This window comes from Hoplias malabaricus, chromosome 5 (assembly GCF_029633855.1).
Source record: "Hoplias malabaricus isolate fHopMal1 chromosome 5, fHopMal1.hap1, whole genome shotgun sequence".
Lineage (NCBI taxonomy): Eukaryota > Metazoa > Chordata > Actinopteri > Characiformes > Erythrinidae > Hoplias > Hoplias malabaricus.
The window spans coordinates 37,450,522-37,475,963 of NC_089804.1; the positions used below are offsets into that span (position 1 = coordinate 37,450,522).

The window sequence follows — 25,442 nt, forward strand, 5'->3', positions numbered from 1 at the left end:
CATTGTCACTAGTACTATATGATGTTAACAGTATGACTTTTCTCTGAGCGCTCACTCATGCTACAGCTGTGCGTTCTCTCTGTCATCTGGGGAAAAGCAAGGCTACGTCCCAACAAAGAATTAACAATCAGTCTATAGTGAGCTTCTTATAAACTGTTGTTGAGACCCTCTAAGCCATAAGCAACTGTAAATAAATGTGTGTTAATCATGATAAAGTACAGTGTCCCACATTCTCTAATAAATAAATCAAATCAGCTTAAGATCAGTGCTGGCACAGTGGCACTGGAGGATGTTTTGTTGCCTCAGCTCTGCTACTGCGCCCCTACCATCTTTTCAGTGTGTATGAGCTATTGTCTGAGTGCTGAGTGTTCATTCGGTCTACTCTTTGAAATTTGAATATTTGATCTGAGGCCTCATTCATTTCATGATGTTTAATATTCATGGGTTCATCTTTTTTTTCCAGACCCAGGAATGGGGGGAAATACTGTGTAGGACGCAGGATGAAGTTCCGCTCCTGTAACTCTGAGCCATGTTCCAAACAGGATCAGGACTTCAGAGAGGAGCAGTGTTCCGCCTTCAACGGGCGGCACTTCAACATCAACGGTCTACCTCCAAACGTCCGCTGGGTGCCCAAGTACAGCGGCAGTGAGCAGACTTCATTTCTCTCCTTTAGGGTTAAATGACTGGGAGGTTTCAGTTCAGTGTTTTGGGAATTGATCTATATTTATCTGCAAGTGTAGGCCAGAGAGGTATTAAGCCACCGAACATTGGACTGTGGAGCACAGCTCTCTAGATTACACTTGGCATTAATTAAAGAGATTTTCCTGAGTTTATTCAAGCGGTGTAGGAACATCTATAAAACTACCCCACTCGTCACTTTGGGTTTATATGTGATTTGATCAAATCCACACAGAAATGTTCCAACATTTAATAATAATCTAATTCAGATTTAATGGACCAAATGGTGATATTTCTGTTGTAATCGAGTGCTCTGTTCCTCTACAGTCAGAGTTGACGTCCAGTGTCTTTTTTATTATTTTTGCTCTAGTTCTGATGAAGGATCGCTGTAAGCTGTTCTGCAGAGTAGCGGGCAGCACGGCTTACTATCAGCTCAGGGACCGGGTCATTGATGGCACGCCATGTGGCCCAGATACTAATGACATATGTGTACAGGGCCTATGCAGGGTAAGTTTGCATCAGCATTTTCTTCCAAGCATTGCAGCATCAACATATGATGGTGATAATGCATGGCTTATAAAGTTGACAGGGTCAGTAACTATGGTCCAAAATGACTTTAATAATATAGCTTTGCTATAACTTACATAAGAATAGGCTGGGGTTCTATTCCCTGGTCATGCATGTGCATCATTCTATAACAGTAAGAGTCTTAAAAAACCTATACCCCTTGGGTTTAATGGCCCTAAAGATCCCCTGCCTTTTGCACCATAGTCCCAAGGCGGATGCTTTGTGCAGCTGATGATAGAAGTTCATTCTCTTCCATATTTGCACTTGCAGCAAGCGGGATGTGACCACGTTTTGAACTCCAAGGCCAGGAGAGATAAGTGTGGAGTGTGTGGGGGAGACAACTCCTCGTGCAAAACTGTGGCAGGCACTTATAACACCGTTCGCTATGGTAGGTTTCCTCACAATTCATTTGGCGGAATCAGATGAAGTGAATTTGTATTAACACTGTGTAAATATAGTATTCATTTGGCACTGATATAAAGCCATATTCCAAATAGTCACTGGCTTAAAAACGCTGCATGTTGATATGAATTCATGATTCTTATTTTAGAGATTTGATCCTTCATTTGTCTTCCAGGTTACAATGTTGTGGTGCGTATTCCCAGTGGTGCTACTAACATCGACGTGCGACAGCACAGCTACTCAGGGAAACCAGAGGATGATAACTACCTCGGTGAGTGGATATACCAGCAACCTGGACCTTCGTTTAGCAGATCTTTGGTGATTAATCAAGCGATACCCTCAGGAAACAAATTACTTCTTACATTACATTATATTAAAAACACATTTGAAGCAGTAGTTACATTCACAGGGACTTTAGAACACAAACTACACCTTAATGCATTAAAGGCCAAGACTTTTATGAAGTGAATGACATTAGTTTACGATCAAAATATAGATTTATAGGGTTTCACTGGTCATACAGTGGTCTGAGAGTGTTAAAAGTGGTGTTAATAAAGTATATTCAGAGGCACATGGATAGTGTGCAGTAGCTAGACTTCTGCCTTAAAAGTTATGTTAATACTTTGTTATGAAGCATCAGTTGTCACAGCTCTTTCTGTGGTGACGTTGACCAAAGCCATCTCTATGACAACTGACTCTCGATTCTGATGTTAGCTGCTCCCAATACTTGCATTCTTCTAGGGCTATTATTCAATAAGAATAGATATCGCAATATAATATCGATATCGGAATTATATTGCATTGACATTATATCGTATTGACGAAATGAAGAAATATATTGTGATATCAATTTTGGCCATATCGTCCAACTCTACATTCTACCATGTGCACCTACGTGTTTACTCACAGCTTTATGTCTGACAGTGTACCATTGCCCAATCCCCAATCCTCCAGTGCTGAATTAAATTAAACAGCTATAGATTTGAATGAACTTTTAATAATCTTCCTTCATGTCCAGCTGGATTTCATTCCTGTCTGTGAGGTGCTAATTCAGCACTGGTGGATTTAGCTCTGACAAAGTGGAGTGGCATTAGATTGGTTCCAGACGTTTCTCATGGCTGGGAAAACGCTCGTCTGCGAGGGCTGCGGTCTTGTCTATCGTCTGCGGTCGTGAGACACGTGAGCGTCTGCTAGCGGGGTTGGAGGGAGCTCGTGTAGAGGGGCGGCTTTTATTTGGGGGAAAGGGCGAGGGCTTGAAGCTGGTGGTCTCGTGTGGGAAGGCGAGTCTGGCTGAGGACGAGAGTGTGTCCAACACATGCTCGCGTGGTAATGGGCCGGAACTTTTTTTCGGAAGCCTTGAGGGGAAGACCTTGTCCTCTGCTCGTAGCTTGAGTAGGTCACTGTGCCCCGGAGATGACAACTGTGTGTGTATGTGTGTGTGTGTGTGTGCGTGTGTGTGCGTGTGCGTATTATCCTCTGTATGGGGACCTCATAACCTCATGAATTTAAAAGGAATCTTTTTTGTTCAGTTATTTTGATTTGATTGATATGTTTTAATGGTGTAATAGGGCACTTGTTCAATATTTTATGACACAAACAATCCAATCTAACCCGTCCTCATTCAATCCTCATTGCTGGCTAGCAGCTCAATAAGAAACTGCAATACAACCTACATTAAAAAGGTGTGTGTCCAAGGTCTTCCCTTATATTAGTGTTTGTCTTATTTTGATGTAGTCATAGCCATAGCTCACTGTAGTAATATACAGAAATCAAAATGAATACCCAACAAGATGGGAATACAAGTGTTTTGTGTGTGTGTGTGTGTGTGTGTGTGTGTGTGTGTTTGTTTTAGGGTCCCTGCAGAGGGATGGAGTAGTAAAAGAGGGGATTGTGGGAAGGGGCTGGGCTTTGTGATGTGTGAAATGGTCAGGAAAGTAACGCAGGAAATAAGCTACATAATCGCATTAGTGTGAATCTGTGCAGTAGACTGACCATGGCACAGGAAGACTCGGCCCCTCGGAGGAATGCTGCTCTACTTTAGCCCAATTAGCTTCATCGTCCCTTCCCCTATCGCTAAACCTTACAATCAATGAAAACACTCAATGGCAAATGCCAAAATGTGTAGTGAGACAATGTGATTAAACATCCTATGAATGTTGTGTTTATAAGCCTTGGTAAGTGCAGTCATAAGGTCTTAAACAAGCGTAAATATTGACCTATGTCCTGCAAAGTTGTCCTCAACCTGTTAAAATTACATGCATAGCATTTCTTAAAACAGATATTGTAATACGCATTGAAGCCACATACTCCATGACGTTATAAAATGACATACTGTATCCTATAAAGTATTTATAACTAATTATACACAACTTTTAAATAAGTACAGTATTTATACGTCATGTTAAACCTTATGAATGTGGTTATTAATACACAATACATAGACAGTGATAGAAATGCTTGGAGCCTTAGAGGATCTCTTCCAAACACAGTGATGACACAAAGCACATTCATTAGACATAGTCTTGGTCCAAGGGTTTTTCTTAAACCTGTTTCCCACACCCTAACACTGGATAAAATGACACTGCCACTTCTGTATTTAAAATCCTGTGTTTAATCCAGAACAAGGCTTAATCCATGCTCAGAAACCTGGGTTTTAATTTAAATTCCAGCATAACATCCATCCTTTCTTTACTCCCCAGCCGTGGCCAACAGTCGTGGAGAATATTTACTCAATGGAGAGTTTGTGGTCAGCATGTTTAAAAGGGAAATCAAAGTGGGGAACGTCGTAATAGAGTACAGCGGCTCCGACCACGTCGTCGAGAGGCTCAACTGCACTGAACGCATCGAGGAGGAGATCGTTGTCCAGGTAATCCAGGATGTTTGTTGGACATCCTAAAGATGAAAATTGGAAATGTCTTAAAGCATTTTGTGTAATGTACAATTGTAATTCTAAATTCATACATGCTCCTGCTCTTTTGTCATTTTATGGAAACTGCTGCATAATATGAAAATGACAGTTGTCGTTTTGTTCAACAAAAATAGCGTAATTTATGGGTCATGGTATTTTTCACATCAAAAACATATGCATCGATTTGATCCTTTCTTGGGGATAGTATTGTATCCAAAAGTATATGTGAGTTTTGGTTAAGACGATTTAAATGTGATTTAAAGGTGATGTTGATATTAGCATTCCTGGACATAGCGCATTAGTTCATTTTTTAAAGGCTGTTTTTCTTTTTTTCGTTTTAAATATGACACAACAGTTACCATAAAAAGAAAAAAGAGATGAAGAATATTTACATTTTGTATTACAATTATACTTTGCTCAGAAACATTTTTAAACATACTGTTACACCTCATTCTTATCTAATATTGGTACAGGAGGTCCTCGGGTTACGTCAGTCCCGAGTTATGATGTTTCGTGGTTACATTTACTGTATAAAGCCTTGTTTTGACTTAAGTGGTTTTGCGTCGAACGTCGCTCTGGACCCACCGTGACCCTGAACTGGATAAGGGTTACAGACAATGAATGAATGAATAAATAATCTATATTTTTAATATTAATCATGGTAGTGTAATTAAGCAAATTAAGTACAATTTCATGAAATTAATTTAAAGTTTCCTGCCATCAAGTTGTGTAATTTGGTTATTTCAATTAAAAAAGTTTTTTAAAAAATATTTGATTTTATTTGTATATGCCCACAGGTGCTATCTGTAGGTAACCTCTACAATCCTGACGTCAGGTATTCCTATAACATCCCTATCGAGGATAAGTCTCAGAGGTTTGTCTGGGACGCATACGGTCCGTGGCAGGAGTGCAGCCGCCTGTGCCAGGGTGAGGCAATCTTCCAAACAGGGCTCTTTACTAAATTATGTTTTCTGTTTTAATACTTACCTTTAATAATGACTTGTTACAGATGTTAAGACATCTCAGTACTGTTGGGTGCCAAATTTGGCCTTGTGTTTAGGATTAGGATTGGGGTTATGGTTTAAGATCTTCAGCATAAATCTGAGAGCCAGACTTTAATAAATTTAGGGATGAAAGTAGCTTTTCAAGAAAGTGGGCTCTGTTTCTTTAGCCTCGGCTGTGTTTGCCAGCATCCTGTCGGGGAAGCAGTCTGATGGGGTCAGTGAGGTCAGTCAAGCAATGAAGCTCTGAACTTACGGTACAAGGCCGTCCAAACATCTGGGCCTCACTTTTCAGCACAGATCTCTGGCCCACCTTCACAGCCTCTTACAGCCAAGAGCTGCAAATCTGATGGCGCGGAGTTAGTGAATGCATCATTACATGCAGCCTCTCTGATTTAAGAAGAGCTCGCAGAAGAGATGGCAGAGCTCTCACTGGGCATGCTCGGTTAGACTGACTTAATCTGAATTCCTGCTACCTTGAAGATGCAAAGATTAGTTCATTCATCTTTTTCTTGTGCGCTCATTCACTGTTTTTTTCTGTCTTCTTTACTTCATTTCTCTAGTTCTCTCTTACTTTCTTCTTGTGTTTCTTTCTTTCTTCGGCTCCTCTGGGGATTTATACCCCACTATCAAACGGTTGACATTGAGCATGGGGATCTTGGGCAGATGCTACAGTCTTATATATTATTAGCGTGTTCACCTTGTATAATCTCAATATGAAATATCACCCATTGAATGATGAAGTCTGTTGCAGCTGCTCAAGATCACCATGCTCAATGCCAAGTGTTTGATAGTGGGGTATAAATCCCCAGCATTGGGCTGTGGAGCAGTGCTGTCTGGAGTAATGGCGCATCATCCTACAACTTTGGGATGATTTTGAATGCTGTATGTGATACAAAACTATCAATACCTGACCTCACTAAAGTGGTTATGGCTGCCTGCCATCAGAGCTTTACAGAAATTGACCAGTGAGTCCTCACAGAAGAGTAGGTTCACTTTGTAACTCAAAACACTGCAAGGCAATAAGAGATCATATTTGACACACGAGCCTTTGTGTTGTGTTCTTGTGCCCAGGGGATCGTAAGCGGAAGATTCTGTGCAGCCGGGAGTCTGATCGTGTGGTAGTTTCAGATCAGAGATGCCACGGCTCCCCTCGTCCTGCTGCCATCACTGAGCCCTGCAACTCGGACTGTGAAGTCAGGTAAAGGGAGCGGGTAGACCCTGTAAATCTTATGGGGTCTCAACCCTCAATTCACTACTCACTGGGGTCTGGGATCTAAATGGGTTATTATGTAACTGTTCTCCCACTGTTGGAGTTCAAATAGTATTTTTCATGCTATAGGAATAATCAAAGCTACCACTGGAATTAGAGTTTTTTGGGGTAAAATCAGATTCTGAATTTTATTTTATTTTATTTTTTGTGCATAGTCCATTCATCATATTGTCAGGCTACACTTTGTCCTAATATCCATCCATCCATTATCTGTAAGCGCTTATCCAATTCAGGGTCACGGTGGGTCCAGAGCCTACCTGGAATCATTGGGCACAAGGCAGGAATACACCCTGGAGGGGGCGCCAGTCCTTCACAGGACAACACACACACTCACACATTCACTCACACACTCACACCTACGGACACTTTTGAGTTGCCAATCAACATACCACACTCCTCACAGACAGTCACCCGGAGGAAACCCACGCAGACACAGGGAGAACACACCACACTCCTCACAGACTGTTACCCAGAGCTAATAATACACCCCTAATTTCAGAAGAAACGTTGGCCATTTTCCTGTCTTCTGCCCTGTTTATTTAGTGTTATTTCTTGATTGACAGGTGGCATGTCGCCCGCAAGAGCGAGTGTACAGCTACGTGCGGACCAGGCTATCGCACGCTGGAAATCTACTGTGCCAAACACAGCCGAGCAGACAGCAAAACCCAGAAAGTGGATGAGCGACACTGCAGCCACCAGCGCAAGCCAGAGGACAAGGAGGTCTGCCATGGAGACTGTAACCCTGGAGGCTGGGAGTACTCACCCTGGTCAGAGGTGAGCGGGATGAGCTGATTTAGACACACATCAGCCAAATTATCACTTTAGCCCTTGAAGGAGTGGTCTTGCTCCTCCTCTAAATGTCTGTGGCCCTGAGTCTCTGTTTGTTCGTGTGCCTCTTTGGCTTAGTGTTCTAAAAGCTGCGGTGGGGGGACGCGTCGCCGGAATGCTGTGTGTGGAAAGTCATCGGAGAACGCTAACGATGAGAGCAAATGCAACTCGCGAGAGAAGCTCACTGTCCAGCCCTGCAATGACTTCCTGTGTCCACAGTGGAAGACTGGGGACTGGTCAGAGGTAAAGAATAAACACTGTGACAAGACACTCACGAAAACATAAACCAGTCCTATAGAAAGGATGGATTCGATCTGACGCTTGGCTCGTTGGCAGTGTCTGGTGACGTGTGGAAAGGGCTACAAGCACCGGCAGACGTGGTGTCAGTTTGGAGAGGACCGACTGGACGACCGTTTCTGCGACTCGTCCAAACCAGAGTCAGTGCAGGCGTGCCAGCAGCAGGAGTGTGCATCCTGGCAGGTCGGACCCTGGGGACAGGTGAGTACAGACGTTCCGTTTTATTGGTGTCAAAGATATAATTTACGGATGCCCCACAGATGAAACCAAGCAGGTTTGATAATGAAAGGCTGGGCATTAGGAAATGTACTGATAAATTCAGCTGCTTTTCCAGTGAAGTGAGCCTCGATAACACCTCATACCTGTGAGCACAATGTTGTTTTGTCTGTTTACAGCTTCATTCACTAAACTCACAATGGTTGTGGGCTACTGAGCTTTTATTTTTTTGCTCCACCCATTTTCAGACTGTGACATCAGTAGTCAGTGAGCTCCCACAGTGCCCCCTCCCTGTGGCTCTCTTAAATGCACATGAATGAACATTTTAGCCACGTTCTTAAAGACACAGAACCGAAATTTGACACACCACCCACATGTCCTGAATACAGCCCTAATTTTATTACCGTTATACCGTCCAACCCTAAGCTCTAGATTATTATAAGCTGTTGGTTATAAGCCTCAAAGCATATTTAAGGGGAACGTGATTTAACTGTCTTAAAATTGAAGTTCAACATTAGGTGCCTTGCTCAAGGGCACACCAGCTGTGGATGTTGAAGGAGGTGAAAGTGCTGTTCCTTCATTTCCCCCTGCACACATATATTATCTAAAATGCCCAGTGAACGTGTACAGGTTTTTAATTATTAATGTTAACTGAAGGGTGAGATGCTAACTGGTGGCTATAGGGTTCTATTACAGTTTGGTTACATTAGTCCTTTAGCTTTATTGGAGGACTAAAGATGGATCTCAAACGTGTCTTGGCTGTTCAGTTACATCTGGAGTAAAGGGTTCTGAGTAAGTTCTCGTCCAAAACTTGTGGTGCAGATTACAGTTTAGCACAAACCGCTAGCTGTATACAGTACCATACAGTACCTTAACCACACCATGGAGCCTAAGCTATTCCTATCTATGTACAAAAGCTCAAGTAGCTGCAGAAAATATCCACCTCAGCCTCAAAAAGGAAAGGACAAAACCTCCAAAGAAGAGAAGTACTCGCTCCGAAAGACCACCTTTAAGTCCTGAAGTATGAGGGAGATTAGACGCTCCTATAGCGTGCAGTAAGCAATCTCTTTAAATGTATGTTTGAAGGCGTTAAATGAAGCTTGTGGAATTCGAGAGGAAAAACGACGCCGCACAAGTCTGATCTCATTTCATTGAAGTCAATGAGGGGGAAAAGGAGCGGGTGGAAAAACAGAACAGGTAGATGGGAAGAGAAATGACTGGCCTCTGGAGCTTATCACTTCTTACTGCTGCTGACCGGAGGCTACTCAGGAAAAGTGGACTGGAGTAGACTGCTTTTAAACAGGAGTCAGTCTAAAAATGTAAAACAAATCCTCAAATGAAGATTTGGATGTTATGATGCATGCCACTGCAGAGGAGAGGAGTATATGAACAGTAATGTGACTATTTTAATGATTACCCAAGTCATATTTTTAAAGGCCAAGAAACAGCAAGTATAGAATAGACTTGAAATAATAACTTCATCCAACAATATATGTGTTTACACTTGTTAATGCGAAAGTGTGTTGAGTAATAAGTGTGTGTGTGTGTGTTTTCAGTGTACCACCACATGTGGTCCAGGTTATCAGATGAGAGCAGTGAAGTGTGTGGTAGGCTCGTACGGCTCTGTGATGGACGACACTGAATGTAACGCTGCAACAAGACCCACTCATACACAGGTAAGAGATCCACTGGCAAAGATGTGTGTGTGTGTGTGTGTGTGAGAGAGAGAGAGAGAGAGAAAGAGAGAGAGAGAGAGAGAGAGAGAGAGAGAGAGAGAGATTCATGTCTGTGCTTTGCCGTATAGTATGACGCACATGAACACACACGCATACACTCAGTTCACATACTAAAGGTCTGTATTCAGTAGAGGGCGCTCTGATGTTGGGCGTGTTTGTGGGTATGGGGTTGTGTGTGTGTGAATATATGAACCAAATACCAATTTTGTTTTAGTTGTAGATTTATTAAATTCCTTAATTGATAGAATTTATTGAAGAATTGCTTTACTACGTAGAATAGAAACAAGAGAAGAGTGAAATTAAGTGAAGAGAAAATGTAATGGAGGGAGACAAAATGGAGTAAGGGAATGATAAAATTTACATTTTATGGAGAAAAAGGAAAAAGACTGAAGGGCGAAAGAGTTAAAAACTGAAATATGGTGGAACAGAACGGAGAAGTAGGTAAGGGGGGGAAGTGGGAATGAGAGAGAGAGAGAGAGAGAGAGAGAGAGAGAGAGCCTCCCTGGATTTAATCCCCCTGCTAGAAGATGCAGTGACCCTGACGCAGGTCAGTTTCCCTGCGTGTGATTCTAGTCAGTCAGGCGTAAAGTCCCAGTTCACTGCAGCCCACCAAAGCACACCAGAGCCCCCCAAACACACTATGCAGACATGGAGCTTATGTTCTCATGACAGAGAGAGACACACACACAGAGTGAATGTTTTGTTCAATGAACCTAAAATCCTTTAAACTGAAAAACTCCAAGAGTTATCTGGGAGTGGCCTAATATTCTAATTGGATTTGGTACCCTTTCCTCATACCATGGTCCCATTGAACGGCTCTTTTTATCCCATTTAACTAGACTCTTACAGCCCACTAAAACCTGACAGGGTGGTCTTATTTTACAGTTTGTGTGTTGGTATACTGTAGATACCCTTATGTATGCCCACATGCACTAAACAAGGGGTTTATTCATAATACGTGCACTTGAAGGAGAGGAGATTCAAAAGAAGAGGTTGCTACTGTCTGACTTGCATCTCCAGTGAAATCTTAAGTGTTAAACTTGTACCTCAAATATAGTTTAGGTCACTTCTTAACAGCACGAGATGTTTATGTGGCGTTCTCCCGGTTTATTCATCTCTGTCTAGGACTGTGAAATCTCCCAGTGTCCCATCACTCATCCTGTTTCCCCAGAGACCAAATCCGTGCCTCATCTGAGCCATAAAACACAGTGGCGCTTTGGATCATGGACTCAGGTACAACTTTATTTACTCTCCACTGTTTTTTTTCAATATTCAAACATCATTCACTGGTTTATATGTGTGTGTGTATATATATATATATATATATATATATATATATATGAAATGTATGAGATGTAATATGTCTTTCTCTCCTATAGTGTAGCGCCACCTGTGGAAAGGGCATGCGGATGCGCTACGTGAGTTGCCGTGACAACCAGGGCGGAGTGGCTGAGGACTCGGCTTGCGCGCACCTGCCCAAGCCGCCGGCCCGGGAGGTCTGCTCTGTGGGGGCCTGCGGTCAGTGGAAGGCCCTAGAATGGACTCAGGTACATTAATCAGAAGTGCTGTGGACATATTTGTGGTTGCCATAGCAGCGGTTTTCAGGAAAATAATTCTTTGGTGTATGAAACTGATGGGAGATGAATACAGTATACACTTGACTCATGTCACTGATGTGTTATAGTTATGGTTAGGTGTTCTCCATGTGTCTGCATGGGTTTCTTCCCACATTCCAAAAACACATGTTGTTAGGTGGATTGGCTTTGTGTGTGTGTGAGTGTGTGATGTCCTGTAATGCATGTATGCCCTGTCCTCTTGGGTGTGTTCTTCTCTAGTGATTCCAGGTAGGCTTTGGACCCACTGAAACCCTGATCATGATGAAGCATTTATGGAAAATGAATTTCACATTAGACCTTCTGTTCGGCTCCTGAAGGCCTAAGTAATGATAAAAATCTCACTTCGCTTTCTTGACTGTAGACTTGCTGAGTGAAATCTGATCAGCTCCTCGAAATGTAATTAGCTTCATGCACACATTGGCCTTTAACGCTTACTTATATTACATGGGTGTTTATTTTGCTTACACTAGCACTCTTTAGACTGTAGAGGAGGCTTGTGCTGAATCATTAGGAAGCTTTGTGGCACAGGGGAAATGATGTGGTGGTGAGGTGTGTGTGTGTGTAGTACTTGTAGACTTGTATGTATAAAGTCTGAGAAGGAGTAAGATCATTGTGTTTACAGATGTTTCCCATCAGAACAAGAGCTGCACACACACACACACACACACACACAAACACACAGACGGGACAAGGGAGGGTGCCCCTGTTATTTATGTCAGAGAAACTTAGTGTGGTGCAGGAAGACATTCATTCCAAAGCCACAGAGACTCACCAACAAAATCACTCCAGCTACTCCAGCTGAACACTTCCCCCGTGTACCGAGATTTAATCGGCTGTAACAAGTTATTCATGTATTAATTAACGAGTTATCAATATACTGAAATATTCAGTGCATGATTTCTTGATTGGTCACATTTCCATTGCTGTGGTTTTAATGGAGTTATGTAACAACTCAAATCTGGGAGAAGGACCAAGCCCAAACTCCTCTCCATCATTATGCACCTTTTCCCTCAACTTCTCATGGGGTGGGGGGTTGGGAGTGGGGGTCCTGCTTCAGAATTCATCTGTAGAAGATGTCCCTCAGAGTTCCCCTTCCTTGCCCCACACTTTGGGCATGGTCTGCCCTTCACAAAAGAGTCTGTATAGGTGAATTGCTGATAAATGTTTCTAGTAAAGCTCATGCTCAATGCTACGTATTGGCTAGAGGGGTGTGAAACCCACTGTGGATCAGTGGAACTGCATTTTCCGGAGTGATTGTGATATATCTAGTGCCTTTTTGTATGAGCTGGGGAGGTGTTAGTCATCTGGAAGTAATCAGCCAGCATCAGTGCTCACGGTGTCATAGCTGTATGCAATCAAATCCTCACCGAAGGGTATAAGGGTCAATCACATGGGTGAGAAAATCCATCTGAAATACCTCAGTTCTCTAAGCTTCACACTCTGTATCTTGTTCTATCTTTGACAGATTGGGACAGATACAGAGACCTTGTTTCAGATGTTATCATGCGGCGTGTTACTGTATAATTAGTTGAATACATTTGTAACATAGCACGCATGCCTAGAAATGTGTTTGTATACATTCAGAGTGGTGTATAGAGCCTCTGTGTACATGTTAAAAGTGTTTGTGTGTGTGTTTATGTGCATACAGTGCTCCGTTTCCTGCGGTCAAGGAAAAGCCACTCGTCAGGTGCTGTGTGTGAACTTCAGTGACCAGGACCAGGTGGTAGACATGAGCGAGTGTGACCCTGACGATCGTCCCGCAACAGAGCAGGAGTGTAACATGGCCCAGTGTCCGTCTCGCTCTACAGACCACGGGGTCTCAGACAGTCGCAAGAGAGTCCAGACCACAGGGCGCATCGACCGGAGCCGAGGAGGACGTCCACACCAGTGGAGGACAGGCCCATGGGGAGCGGTCAGTACTCAGAGTTTAAACACATGACACTGGAATGAATCAGTTGTCTATTATGACTGTGAGTGGCATCAAATATATGTGTACATCACATACATCATACTATATGTAATATATTCGGAAGCATTTTTATTTATATATTTTACATATTTAAATTTTAAAGGGCGGCACGGTGGTGCAGCAGGTAGTGTCGCAGTCACACAGCTCCAGGGGCCTAGAGGTTATGGGTTCAATTCCCGCTCCGAGTGACTGTCTATGAGGAGTGTGGTGTGTTCTCCCTGTGTCTGTGTGGGTTTCCTCCGGGTGCTCCGGTTTCATCCCACAGTCCAAAAACACACATTGCAGGTGGATTGGCTACTCAAAAGTGTCCGTAGGTGTGAGTGTGTGAGTGAATGTGTGTGTGTGACTGTGTTACCCTGTGAAGGACTGGCGCCCCCTCCAGGGTGTATTCCCGCCTTGCGCCCAATGATTCCAGGTAGGCTCTGGACCCACCGCGACCCTGAATTGGATAAGCGGTTACAGATAATGAATAAATGAATGAAAATTTTAAAAGTGCATCCAACAATAAAAGAAGCATGGTTCTCCTTTAGTGCAGTGATGGAAAACACAGCAACTGGTGCCAACACTAACATGGACGCATTGTAACATATTTTACCTCATCATGGCATCATGGACACACACATTTTTCACATACGTGAAGAAAACATGTTCTTTCGAGTTCTTTTCCTGGACAGTAACAGGGCAGTGTCCCTTACTCCCAGGACAGTGAGTCGTCAGCATTTCCTCTTTTCAGATATTAGCCATTGTTTCCTTTGATGGCCCTGACATTTGGATGTTTAAAAATACTCAAAGGTATTCACAGCAGCCTGAAATAGCATGTGCTCCCTTGAGGAGATCGTGTTTTCCTCATTTCACAGAATGCTGTGTGGAGCTGGAATTAGCAATGCTATTTTGGGGTTGTGCTATATATAAATGTTTTGCATATGTTTGCTATCAGGGTGTGCAGTTAAATTATAGGCAACAGCATTGTAATGTCATGGAGATATTATAAGAGGTACAGCGTATAATTTAGAAGCTCCTGGGAACCGTCTGGTTCCACTCTTGGGTTATTTGCTTTGCTTTAGTTCATTATATACACTCAGAATGCCTCAATAAAACTGACTGTTAGTGTTGAGTTACCAATGACACTGCCTTAGCATCTGTTTGAAAAAATGTGATGGCCATTCCTGTGTTTTCTCCTCAGTGCTCGAGCACGTGTGCCGGAGGGTTCCAGAGGCGCGTAGTGGTCTGTCAGGATGAGAACGGCTATCCCGCAAACAGCTGTGACGACAGCATCCAGCCCATAGAGCAGCGCTCCTGCGAGTCTGGCCCGTGCCCACAGTGGGTGTACGGCAGCTGGGGCGAGGTATGACTCACACACACTCTTAAATATAAAAGTGAAATGAGTGATGTGCCACAGAAGAGCCACTTTTGTCAATGTGTTTAAATTTGTAAAGAACCTTAAGACGGTTCCTTATGAAACCAAATGTGGTTCCTTTATGGCATCATTCAAATAACGTTTTGTAGCACCTTTATTTTTAAGAGTGCACACAAACAAAATATTAAATACACAATGTCAATAGGGAATGTGTCCTTTGCTGCAGATGTTGAAACATTATAGGCCAAACCTCCAGACAGGGATTAAGCCTAGTCCCGGACTATATCCTTCTTTCAATGGAAAATCACAATAGAAAAATGCTGTGTAGTCCAGAGTTATACTTAATCCCTGTGTGGGAAACCACCCCTATGAGGATTTGATTGCATCATTCTACCACATAATATTAGTGACGTCGGATGCTGGATGTGTCCACCCAGTTCTGTTATTGATCCAGAACTAATCATTCTATAACAGCAACTGACCTATTTATTTGTGGCTGCCTTTAAATCCCCACAGATATGTTCCAACATGTAGCATAAAGTATTCCTGAACAATACTAGATGAACAGATTGAGGGTTGCTTGAGGGTACAAACATGAATAGCGAAGCACTTCTGTTTTCTGTCTCTGTCTCTGTTCAAATTGCAAATTTTCTCTCTCTCTCTCTCTCTCTCGCTGTCGCTGTCTCTCTCTCTGGGCAGTGTTCGAAGCCCTGCGGTGGGGGAATAAAGACGCGGCTAGTGGCCTGTCAGCGACCCAACGGGGAGCGCTTTAACGACCTGAGCTGTGAAATTCTTGACAAACCGCCGGACCGAGAGCAGTGCAACACACAGTCCTGCTCATCCAATCCGCACTGGAGCACAGACCCGTGGAGCTCGGTACGCCCGTAACCCTTCCCTCTTTCGCTCCTCACCCCCCCCTACCCCACTACCCTCTCCTCAGTCTGCCTCTTTACCAACCTTAATCTCCAGCTCAAAATCCATAGCAGAAGCCAAGAGAGTCAGAATCATCTGATCTCGCAGAGCCTGATTTCTAAGCGTCAAGAGTTTGCTGCTTTAGCCTTTGGGGGCCGCCTCTTAAACGATACCAAATCCTTAAAAGTCTTCAAGCAGAAGGTTATGAATAATTCAGGACCAAACTAGTCTTGTAGAATGGAAAATAGTCTGTAGATAGGTTTTTTAAATTATTCTTTAAGAAGTGTTATTTTTGTGTTGTGTACCACACTTTAGAGCACTCCACTATTCGTATCTATATCTAGCACATTTGTGGTGGAGTGCCTTTTATATTTTTGTATATGAGAACTTCTCAGAAAGCCTTTAGTCATCATGGCTAATGTCCCACAAACAAACACAAACCCACTTCCAAAAACATTCCAACAGAGATCAGTGAAATGCTTATTGACTTGTATTTGTTTGGAAATGATACAAGTAATAGATATATAGGCCCCTGGGCTCTGCCAATGCATCAAATTCAATGTTTATGCTTGTATTAGTAACTTTGAAATGTATTTATAATCGCGTAAACCTATAAACGTCAGCTCTTTTGATTCCATCTCATCGCGAGATTGTACATAAATCACATTCAGAATTTTAAAGCTTTAAGAATAGATCTGCCTCTCACTGGGTGCAATAGGGTGGAGCCATGTGTCCGTCTACATTTTGTGTGTGTCACTGAGGAGAAACCCTGCTTCTGATACATATGTGTAACTGTATGCACAAAGTTTACTGCTTCTGAGATTGCAGTAGTGTTTCGGAAAGTAGTGTGGAGCAAAGCAAGCTTCAGAAGCTGGAGGGGTTTCATTCAGGATTTGGATCCTGGTTCCAGGCTGGGGTTTTAAACAGGCCACCTGGTATGGCACTGTAGGTACAACTGCAAATGTTACTGACTAGCCAAGTATAGTGTCAAATCAGATTATAAACCCCCAGCCTGGATCAAATATACAAAATGTTGCAAGACGTCAGTGCTAGAGGATGCCCTTAGAGCCCAGAGCGTTAATGCTTTACTTCCCCAACTTCTCTGCTGTTTGTAAATATACACACATTCTGATACTGACACCGTCCAAAGAAGTTGAAGGCAATACTTCATGAGCAATCCACCAGTTTAAGTGCATTCAGTGCAGGCATTTAGTTATTTCTCCCAGGATAAAAGGGTACAATATCCTCGAAAGAATGAACGCATCATTGTTTTTGTTTGTGCTATTATTTCACATCCTATCCCAGCAGGGATTTGTAGGACAGGGATAAGGCCATGATGAAAAGGCAATGAGAAGATTAGCACTGTATAGTTTGTCTGTTTCTACTGAAGATGTATAGATTAGTCAAATCTTTGTATCGGATATTCTATTTTTTTTTCTTTTCTTTGTTGTTTTGATGGTTAAACAGAGGCAGAAGTGTCTGCAGTGCTTTTACAGATTATCTCTGCCCTCTCTGGTGTGGGTTGATTTTCTGAACCCAGCATATTCAGTTATCCACGGCACATTTCACATAATAACGGTGCTTGATGTATACGACTGTACTGATGATTTCTCTTACATTTTCTGTATTAGCTTGTGGTCACTGCTATTCATGTGGACAGTACTCTCTCTATTGACTTTCTGCTCACAACCATACCTCACTTTGAAAGCTACTCAGCCAGCCATTAACTTATGACTCTTTTAATGGTGCTTTCTTTAAAGAAAGGAGACTTGATCTGAGAATCCATGTATTTGCACACTGTATGGCCAAAAGTTTGTGGAAGAGTTCCTCTGAAATGTGTGGTATTCATGGTAGTTTGCCCCACTTTGCATCATTTAGTAACATCTTCTTTTCTTCTGGGAGGGCTTTACTGCGTATCAAAACATTTCTGTGAGGATTGGATTGTAAGTGGCAGTAGCCCCTTGCTGGGAAGAGCTTTATACACCTGTTAGACATGGTGTACCTTAGGATTGGGCATCCTCCTTCCTTACATGCTGTTTTATGGAGATTATATGAGGTGTCTACAAACTTTTGGACATATAGTGTGTATAGTAGTGTAGGTTGTTGTTTGTATATTTAAGATTACTTGAGACATTTAAAAGTGGACTCATAGATGCAAGGCTTTATGATAGTCATATTCTAGTCTGATTTTAAATTTAAAATTATACATTTGTTTTATTTTATTTTTGAATCATGTTAAAAGTCAATGTTAAAAGAAATCTGAGGTGTGCTTTTAGCCAAATTCATTCGTAAAAAAAAAAAAATAACAATAACCCTGGACACTGGGGAGGCAGATTCAGTTTATGTCCATGGAGCTCATCAGTGTCTACCTCATTCTCAGTTAAGCCTCACCCCCTTCCCTCGTTTCTCTGGCCTCCCCACATTTGGAGACACCTGGTGATAGTTTAAAATCATTCATATCATGTCAATAACTGTTTCTTAAGCAGATAATCAGGTTCAGATTTAAGCATCTGTTAAAAGCTATTTGAAGGTATCACTGTGTTGTATATTAGCTATTGTCTTGTTTAGCTGTCTTTAATAATATTAGTTTCGTCCAGTAACATTTTTTCCAAATTTCCTCCCACCTTCAAGTTGCATCATTAGGAAGGGCATATGTAGTCTTAAAATTCTATGGCACAGTCGACATATCCAGTATGTCTCATGATGAGGGTACTGTACGAAGTTGGAAAAAATACTGGCAAGAATATAGTGTCCTGGTGCTGCAAGACACCATGTAACTCCTGAAATTATCACTCAAAATCAAAGCAGTTGAGCATTTTTTTAGACGTCTACATTAAAACCACATGCACATGCTCAAAAAAAGGTGGCCCTGTTCCAATTACCCGAGTAATGCTTGTGGAGGCATAGTACAGCACTGTACAGATCAGCAGAGTGAACCATTGCTGAATAAGGAGCAGTATGAATGGAGCGAGCCAGGGCTACACAGGTTCCCCAAATTTGTCAAAATTACATAGTGCTGCTTTAAGCCATTTTTTAAAGTGCACTTAAAAGTGTCTGATTCCACTGGCAGGTCGTGTTGCTTGCTATCCTTTTCTACAATTTCTCAAAACAAGTGAAATTATCTCCCACTGTCACTGGATCCAGTTACTGAAATGTTTTTCTAATATTCTTACAACAGTCTCACAATACATTGAAATGCATTGCTTCATTCATTTTATTTACCACGCATTCATTTGTGAGGTTGTCATACTCCGCACTGTAGACCCAGAAGGTAAAAATGCAGCTCTTTAAGACGATATGTTCAGTTGAAAAGCTAATGGTTTGGTAGAAGTTGAAAACTACATACATTTTAACAGAAGAGTTAGTCTATTTACTAGGTCAGTAACCATAAGGGGTTAAATTCATGTGATCAGTTGTAGTTTCTTTAGAGTGCCAAGAATTCCAGATCCAGATGGTGCTTCAGATCCGCCGTGTGCTGTATTTGTTACTTGTTTGTTGTTTAAAAGTTATTCTATGTAATGGAAAGTTCATCAATAGAGCAGGCCATTCTTGCAAAGACTTTAGGGTACTCCAGGTGGTTGGTGCTTACCATCATCCACCAAGTTGTGAAGACTCAGAGAACCGTGTGATTGGACCCTGATGGCAGTATTAGTCAAGGTTGTGTCGAGTGACTTGGGCATCTCTGTATATTTATGTAAGTATCTGTATTTATTTCTGCTGCTCAATGTACTGAGTATAATGTCCATATTTAATTTGTTTGGTTTGTGATTTATTTTTTTTTACACATTTGCATTTTGTGGCTATTGTCAGCTGAGAAATTTTCATAAAGTAAAGCAGAGGTGTAAAATACATTTGTCATTTCTATTTTTTCTATTTGCATTGTGTTACCTGATGAGTGGGCCTCAAATACCATAAATTCGGGTTGCGATAAAGGGGTCTAAGCATTGCCATCATCACTGGAAGTTTAAGTGATCGATGTGTGGTGATGCCACAGCCATCCGTAAGCTACAGTGCCCCTCCCACCCCACACACACAAAAATGAAGCATCTTATTTTTTCCAAAGGATATCCAACATCATTGGAGCCAGACTTTTTTCCAGGATGGAGAATTGTTCCTTGTTGTTTTCTTGTGGTTGCTAATGTGGAATGATGGCGGTGTGGTGCTGAGAAGCTCTCGAATGAACATTGTCACAGAACAATGGCGGAGGGTCTAGGAGGACAGGCGGGGTCAGAGGTGGTCTTTGAGGCTCTGTGGGGGGTCCGTGGGGTTCCACGATTCCTCGCATGTGTAATCAGGATGGACGCACTTCTCGGAAAACGCTTTATGGATTTATTGGAGGGGAAGTCAGCCGACCTCTTTCACATTGGATGTATGTATTACTTTGATGCGGGGGGAATTGTGGGCCTTTGATTTGGAATGTGGCGCTCCACACTTCATTCTGGACTGTTTAGTGACTTGTTCTTTAGCTAGCCATGAATAAACTTGGGAATGTTATATCAAAACCATTTCTTTGATTTGATTTTCACTTGCCATCACTTTCACTTTTGTTATTTCTTTATTTCATCGGTATATTTTTGAAAACCTAAACTGTTTTTACAATGATATAGAATATTGTGAAAAATAAAAACATAAAAGTAATGTTCTAAAATAAATGTTCCCCTGTATTTTTGCCAGTTGGGAGATAGAAGGTTTGTTCCAACGACATTTGTTCTAATGTGTTCTGATGATTTGATTTATATATATATATATATATATATATATATATATATATATATATATTTTTTTTTTTTTTTTTTTTTTTTTTTTTTTTTTTTTCTTTTATTAATCCCCAGTGTACAATAGTGTATACACAGCTTGAAAATGACTTCATTCCTAATAACATGTTCTAAAACAACCAGTGAGAACCTTTGACTATTCAGATTTCTGTATTATTTTGACAGGTCATCTATTACACAAGCAGCTCAGGGCACTGGGGGCAAATCTGCATGCTTTGTTTCCAGTTCTCTGGGGTGGGTTATAGACGAATAAGGCAAATGACTTTGACCTAGACATCTATTCATTCTCAGGGAGGTAGCAGGCAATTTGTGTGGGCTAAAATAGCTGAAGAGTTCATTTAGAAGCTTCATAAAAGCCGAATAATGACCTGACATTTGAAAAGCCATAGGGTACTGGCCGCCTTCCCTGCAGACACCAACAGCCTGTGAACGTTACACAAGGGTAAACAGCCTTGTGTATTACTTGCCCTAGTCAGTACAGATTTCTTAGCTATGCAGAAGGAGCAATGGCATACACAATGAACCTGTCGCCTAAAAGCCAGTTGGCATCGCTCTTGGCACAAATATCTCTTTTGGTTATTGCATCACAATGGAAGGATTTATTGGAAAAACAATTGGTATGAATGGTGAAAACCCGCTGCATGACCTCTCTGTAAACATATCATTATCAGAATGAAACCTCATATCTCTAAAATGGCATGCATTACAGGGGAATGAAAAACATGTTTAATTTCTAGAGTATGTTAATCACAATGAGCTTTTGCAAATTGCATCAAAAAGTGACAACCAATTAAAAACAAGGTTTTGTTGAAGTGTCGATGACATTGTGGCAGATAGGCTTAATATTATAAGCTTATTGTGAATGGTCATAACAGAATTTGTTCACTGGGATGTTCCCATAATATGTAATCTATGTTCTTATGGTTCTTGTGTACTTAGTCAGATATTTAATGGTGTCAGAATGTATAATGTATAATAAGAAACAAAGACAGGGTTTTATAGAGCTTTATTATTGTTATTTGAAACACACTGAAATGTGCTTTTGAGATATATTTATTTTAATGATAATTTAAACGAGATGTAACATTTCCATGTTGGTTTTTATTGTAATTCTTATTTTTACTGTCTGTTGTATTCTCATATCTATGTATAATTATAAAAAGTATTTCTTGTGGAATGTATGCTTACAAAATAGCATTTATGTCAATAATTCTGATATTAAAGGCTTTCAAAATTGAAGTCCTCAAAGCAAACATTGTATCTGTTCAGAAACTGAAGCTCGTGAAAGCAAGCTTTAGATTATTGCAGAACTAACGCTAGTCAGATACCAGATACCTGTGAGTGTTCCTTTTTTCCGAGGGTCCTGGGCTCCAGGAGTCCAACATGCACGAATCCCAGGCCCCTCCTGTCCTCCGTTGGGCTTCTCTAAAGAGGTCAGAGTTCAGCTGGTTCCAGCTCGCCATGAGTGGCCTGCTGTGAGCCGCACTCGTTCAACTCTGGATCTGTCGCTTCGCATCCATCCCCACACTGCACAGGCCTTTTAATTTAGCTGAGAGGCCCAGATTCCCCTCCTCCAACCCTCCTCTACCCCTACGTACATGGTGGTGTGGGGGGGGCTTCAGGTTGTTCAGAGCCCACTGAAGTTTTCCTGGTGCCTCTGAGCCTTGCTGCCGTTTTTGGCTTAAATTGGAGAGCTCCTGTATCTCACTTTTGTGGCTGGAACTCTTCCATTTTCCATTTTAAAGCATTGAAAGTGAAGCTCTCATGGCGTGTGATTGGGGTTGTATGCAAAAGCTTGTGTGTCTGTGTGTTAAGGTTTAAACTCAAAGACATTTAAAAGGAAATAAATAGAAAATGTGGAGTAAAAGCATGGTAGAAACTTCAAATGCAGTTTTGGTTGAGGCTTTGGTTTGTCTTACACGAAGGATTTGTCCTGCCTGAGAAAAGTGATCTCTTGGTGGAATGTTTCATCATCACCACATTCTGAATTTCTTACTGGAATATCGTTGTGACAAATATTATGCATAAAATGTTATACACAAGGTCTGTTTTCACTCTGTATAATCATAATCAAAAAATAAATCCTGACTCTGTTATAAACAGGTCACGATATCTCACACGTGAACCATATTTCTCCTTCGGCCAGTAATTACCCAGAGTTTCACAGCAGTAATCTAACAGTACAGTGGGAGCGTAACTAATTGATTCTCTGTGTGACTTTTCCTCTCCCTCTTGTTCTTCTTTGTAGTGCTCCGCCTCCTGTGGGAAGGGCTTCAAGTACCGCAATGTGACCTGTGTCGGACGCTCCGGGCAGCCAGTCACGGAAGAGAACTGCAGCCACCTGTCCCGCCCACAGAAGCAGAGGAAATGCAGAGGTGGACGCTGTCCCAAGTGGAAGATTGGTGCCTGGGGAGAGGTAGATATCAAACATGCAATCCCACATGTGCTCTCCTCCCATATACATGTCATTATATCAGCTACGGCCACTATAACGGAACCCTTCGGGTTTACAAACAAGTGTTTGGGGTCAGATAGAGTGATCTCATACTGAAAACTATTTTATTTTTGAGTCTGGAGCCTTGTCCTGAATATGTATTCAATCAGAAGTATTGCTAAAAAACTAAATTGTCTATTATGTCCTCCTTGCAACAAGATCTCCAAAGATTTGTGCATATTCTGCTAATGCACTGCCCCAGAAAGTCATAACATTTTTAGGTTATGCTTTGTAGTTATTTTATGATTACTAAGTGAGCTCCCGTCCACTTGTGGCGCTGTTTACTAAATCCACACAAACACTGTTATACACCCAAAGAAGAACCAGTGTTGTAAACTGTTGTGCGAGATTATTATACGATAAAATCCTCCAATTTCTAATCTTCTGAAGCTTATACTTCGGCTTGGGGTCAGGTTTAGGTTTAGGCTTTGGGGTAGAGTTGGGGTTAGTTTGAGGGACAGGGTTAGGGATGAATTTTCGCTGGGAATCACTGAGAAATTCATGTGTACATCCATGAAGAGTGAACTAAGTTTTGTACACATTCTTAAACTACCAATTATATTTCGTAGGAATCCTGGGAATGGTCTTTTAGTACAATATATCCTACGCATGTTCCCAGCATGATCCAACTGAAATCAAGTCCATTTTGAATATGGGATAAGTGCTTCACTCATTGCATTGTGGACACAAAATTCAAACATCAGATATATTCTGACAGACACATTGCGTTTGCCAGATCAACTTTTCCCAAAACACCAACTCCCACCCCCACTCCACCACCAGCAACAGCTGCCATTGAAAATGAATGGGATCCGCTGTGTTGTGACACGATGAAATGCACTCTCAATGTCTGATGTGGGCCAATTCAACCCTGTAAGGTGAACATAGCATTAGACACCTCAACAAGACACCTTCAGAAGCTTTCAGTACATTGATATATTACTATATAGATGCATTTAAGTGTTGGCCATAAATCTGCAAGTGAAACCAGATGAGAATAAATTATATTCAAAGGTCCCTGGATGGCCAGGCAGTTTGAAACCATGATAGAAGTGATGGCAGAAGAGTGAATTATAGTGTATGTGATGTTACATGTGAATTTGATTTATTTCTGGGGTCTCTCCCAGTGGAGTGGCAGAAGTGTCTGTGCTCTCTGGTCTCAGCTCTACAATCTATGCCTCTTCTGAGATGTACTCCAGCATCTTCTTGCCTTTGCTTTGGCTTGTCACAATGGGGAGCATCTGTAGGATCCTGAGAGAGAAAGACAGAAAGTATTCACTGTATCAGGCTGTACCCACTGTGCTCCTTCACATCTGGAGAGCTTCCATTGCCTCCGAAATGGGGACTCACACATCTGGTTCCCATACCTTGCTGGTATGTGTGCACTCTGTAAGAATCCAGACAAGCGCCTCATACCTCAGGACACATTATTATAGCGGGTAAGGCAAAGCAGATGTGCCTATTGAAAAATGATGAATGTGGCATTGCCTGAAGGGTAGCATCCCCTCCAGCTGCTAAAACATCAGCCTCAATTTTCTTAAGAGAGCATTTGGGGTCTGTGCAGCTCTTAAAAACCCACGATTCCATAAAAGTTGTTGCTAAGCTTTTCACATCTTTGTCATAAATAGACACACACGCACACACACACACAATCCCAGTCAAAACTACTTTCTATGTAGCTATGTTTTTAGACTGAGCCAATTCTCAGGGGAAATCTATAACAAATGTATTAATTAATATTTTAAATAGAATGTAAGTATCTCAAAATATTCTGGTAAAAATGGCTGTTTCTTCTCTTCTAATGATGCACAGACTGGTCACCAACATGTGACCAACATTGCTCTGCAGATATATACTTATCCATACAGTAGATCTTCCTACACCCATCTCTCTCTCACTCTCTCTTTCTCTCTCTGTCTTTCTGTGTACGCTGACATTCCAGATCTCTACAGATTGTCCCCAGATTCTGGCCAATTAAAGTGCTTTACAAGTTGTAGTGCAGTGTGTAATGATCAACAGCTTCACAATTCTGCACCTTTCCCTCATAAACCCTCACCCATAAAACTGCACACTCATTAGTAATGGAGCCACACTTTAGCACAAGGCCTGTATAAAGAGCTCACCATTCTGCATGGCATGAGGACGTATTAAAGTAACACTAGGTAGAATTTCCCCTTAAAATGACCAAATCGCTTCCAAATCGTTGTGATGCTTCACTGTCCTGTAACAGGGAGAAAAGAGCCTCTGTTGGTGCTATTCCAGCCTCAGCACTGAAGAAACCGCACTACGTAAGGATAAACCTCCCTCCCCATCCCCTTTATTGCAGGGGAGTGCTGTAAAAAAAAGTGAAATACACTCTTTTAACATAATTTATTAAAACCAATTTGACAGAATAATCAAGTTCATATTGTTA

At 41.7% G+C, this 25,442-nt stretch overlaps 1 protein-coding gene across 1 annotated transcript in view; it reads left to right on the plus strand.

Annotated features, from left to right (window-relative positions):
* The window catches only part of adamts9 (ADAM metallopeptidase with thrombospondin type 1 motif, 9), a 59,260-nt gene that overhangs the window by 16,312 nt on the left and 17,506 nt on the right, over positions 1 to 25,442 (plus strand). Inside the window, exons 14-30 of the mRNA XM_066670925.1 lie at positions 464 to 645; positions 1,049 to 1,185; positions 1,516 to 1,633; positions 1,823 to 1,918; positions 4,347 to 4,513; positions 5,353 to 5,482; positions 6,631 to 6,757; positions 7,393 to 7,603; positions 7,736 to 7,900; positions 7,994 to 8,155; positions 9,727 to 9,846; positions 11,032 to 11,139; positions 11,286 to 11,453; positions 13,171 to 13,434; positions 14,675 to 14,836; positions 15,548 to 15,724; positions 22,784 to 22,951. Coding sequence (XP_066527022.1) covers positions 464 to 645; positions 1,049 to 1,185; positions 1,516 to 1,633; positions 1,823 to 1,918; positions 4,347 to 4,513; positions 5,353 to 5,482; positions 6,631 to 6,757; positions 7,393 to 7,603; positions 7,736 to 7,900; positions 7,994 to 8,155; positions 9,727 to 9,846; positions 11,032 to 11,139; positions 11,286 to 11,453; positions 13,171 to 13,434; positions 14,675 to 14,836; positions 15,548 to 15,724; positions 22,784 to 22,951 — 2,662 coding nt within the window. The remainder of the gene's footprint in view (positions 1 to 463; positions 646 to 1,048; positions 1,186 to 1,515; positions 1,634 to 1,822; positions 1,919 to 4,346; positions 4,514 to 5,352; positions 5,483 to 6,630; positions 6,758 to 7,392; positions 7,604 to 7,735; positions 7,901 to 7,993; positions 8,156 to 9,726; positions 9,847 to 11,031; positions 11,140 to 11,285; positions 11,454 to 13,170; positions 13,435 to 14,674; positions 14,837 to 15,547; positions 15,725 to 22,783; positions 22,952 to 25,442) is intronic.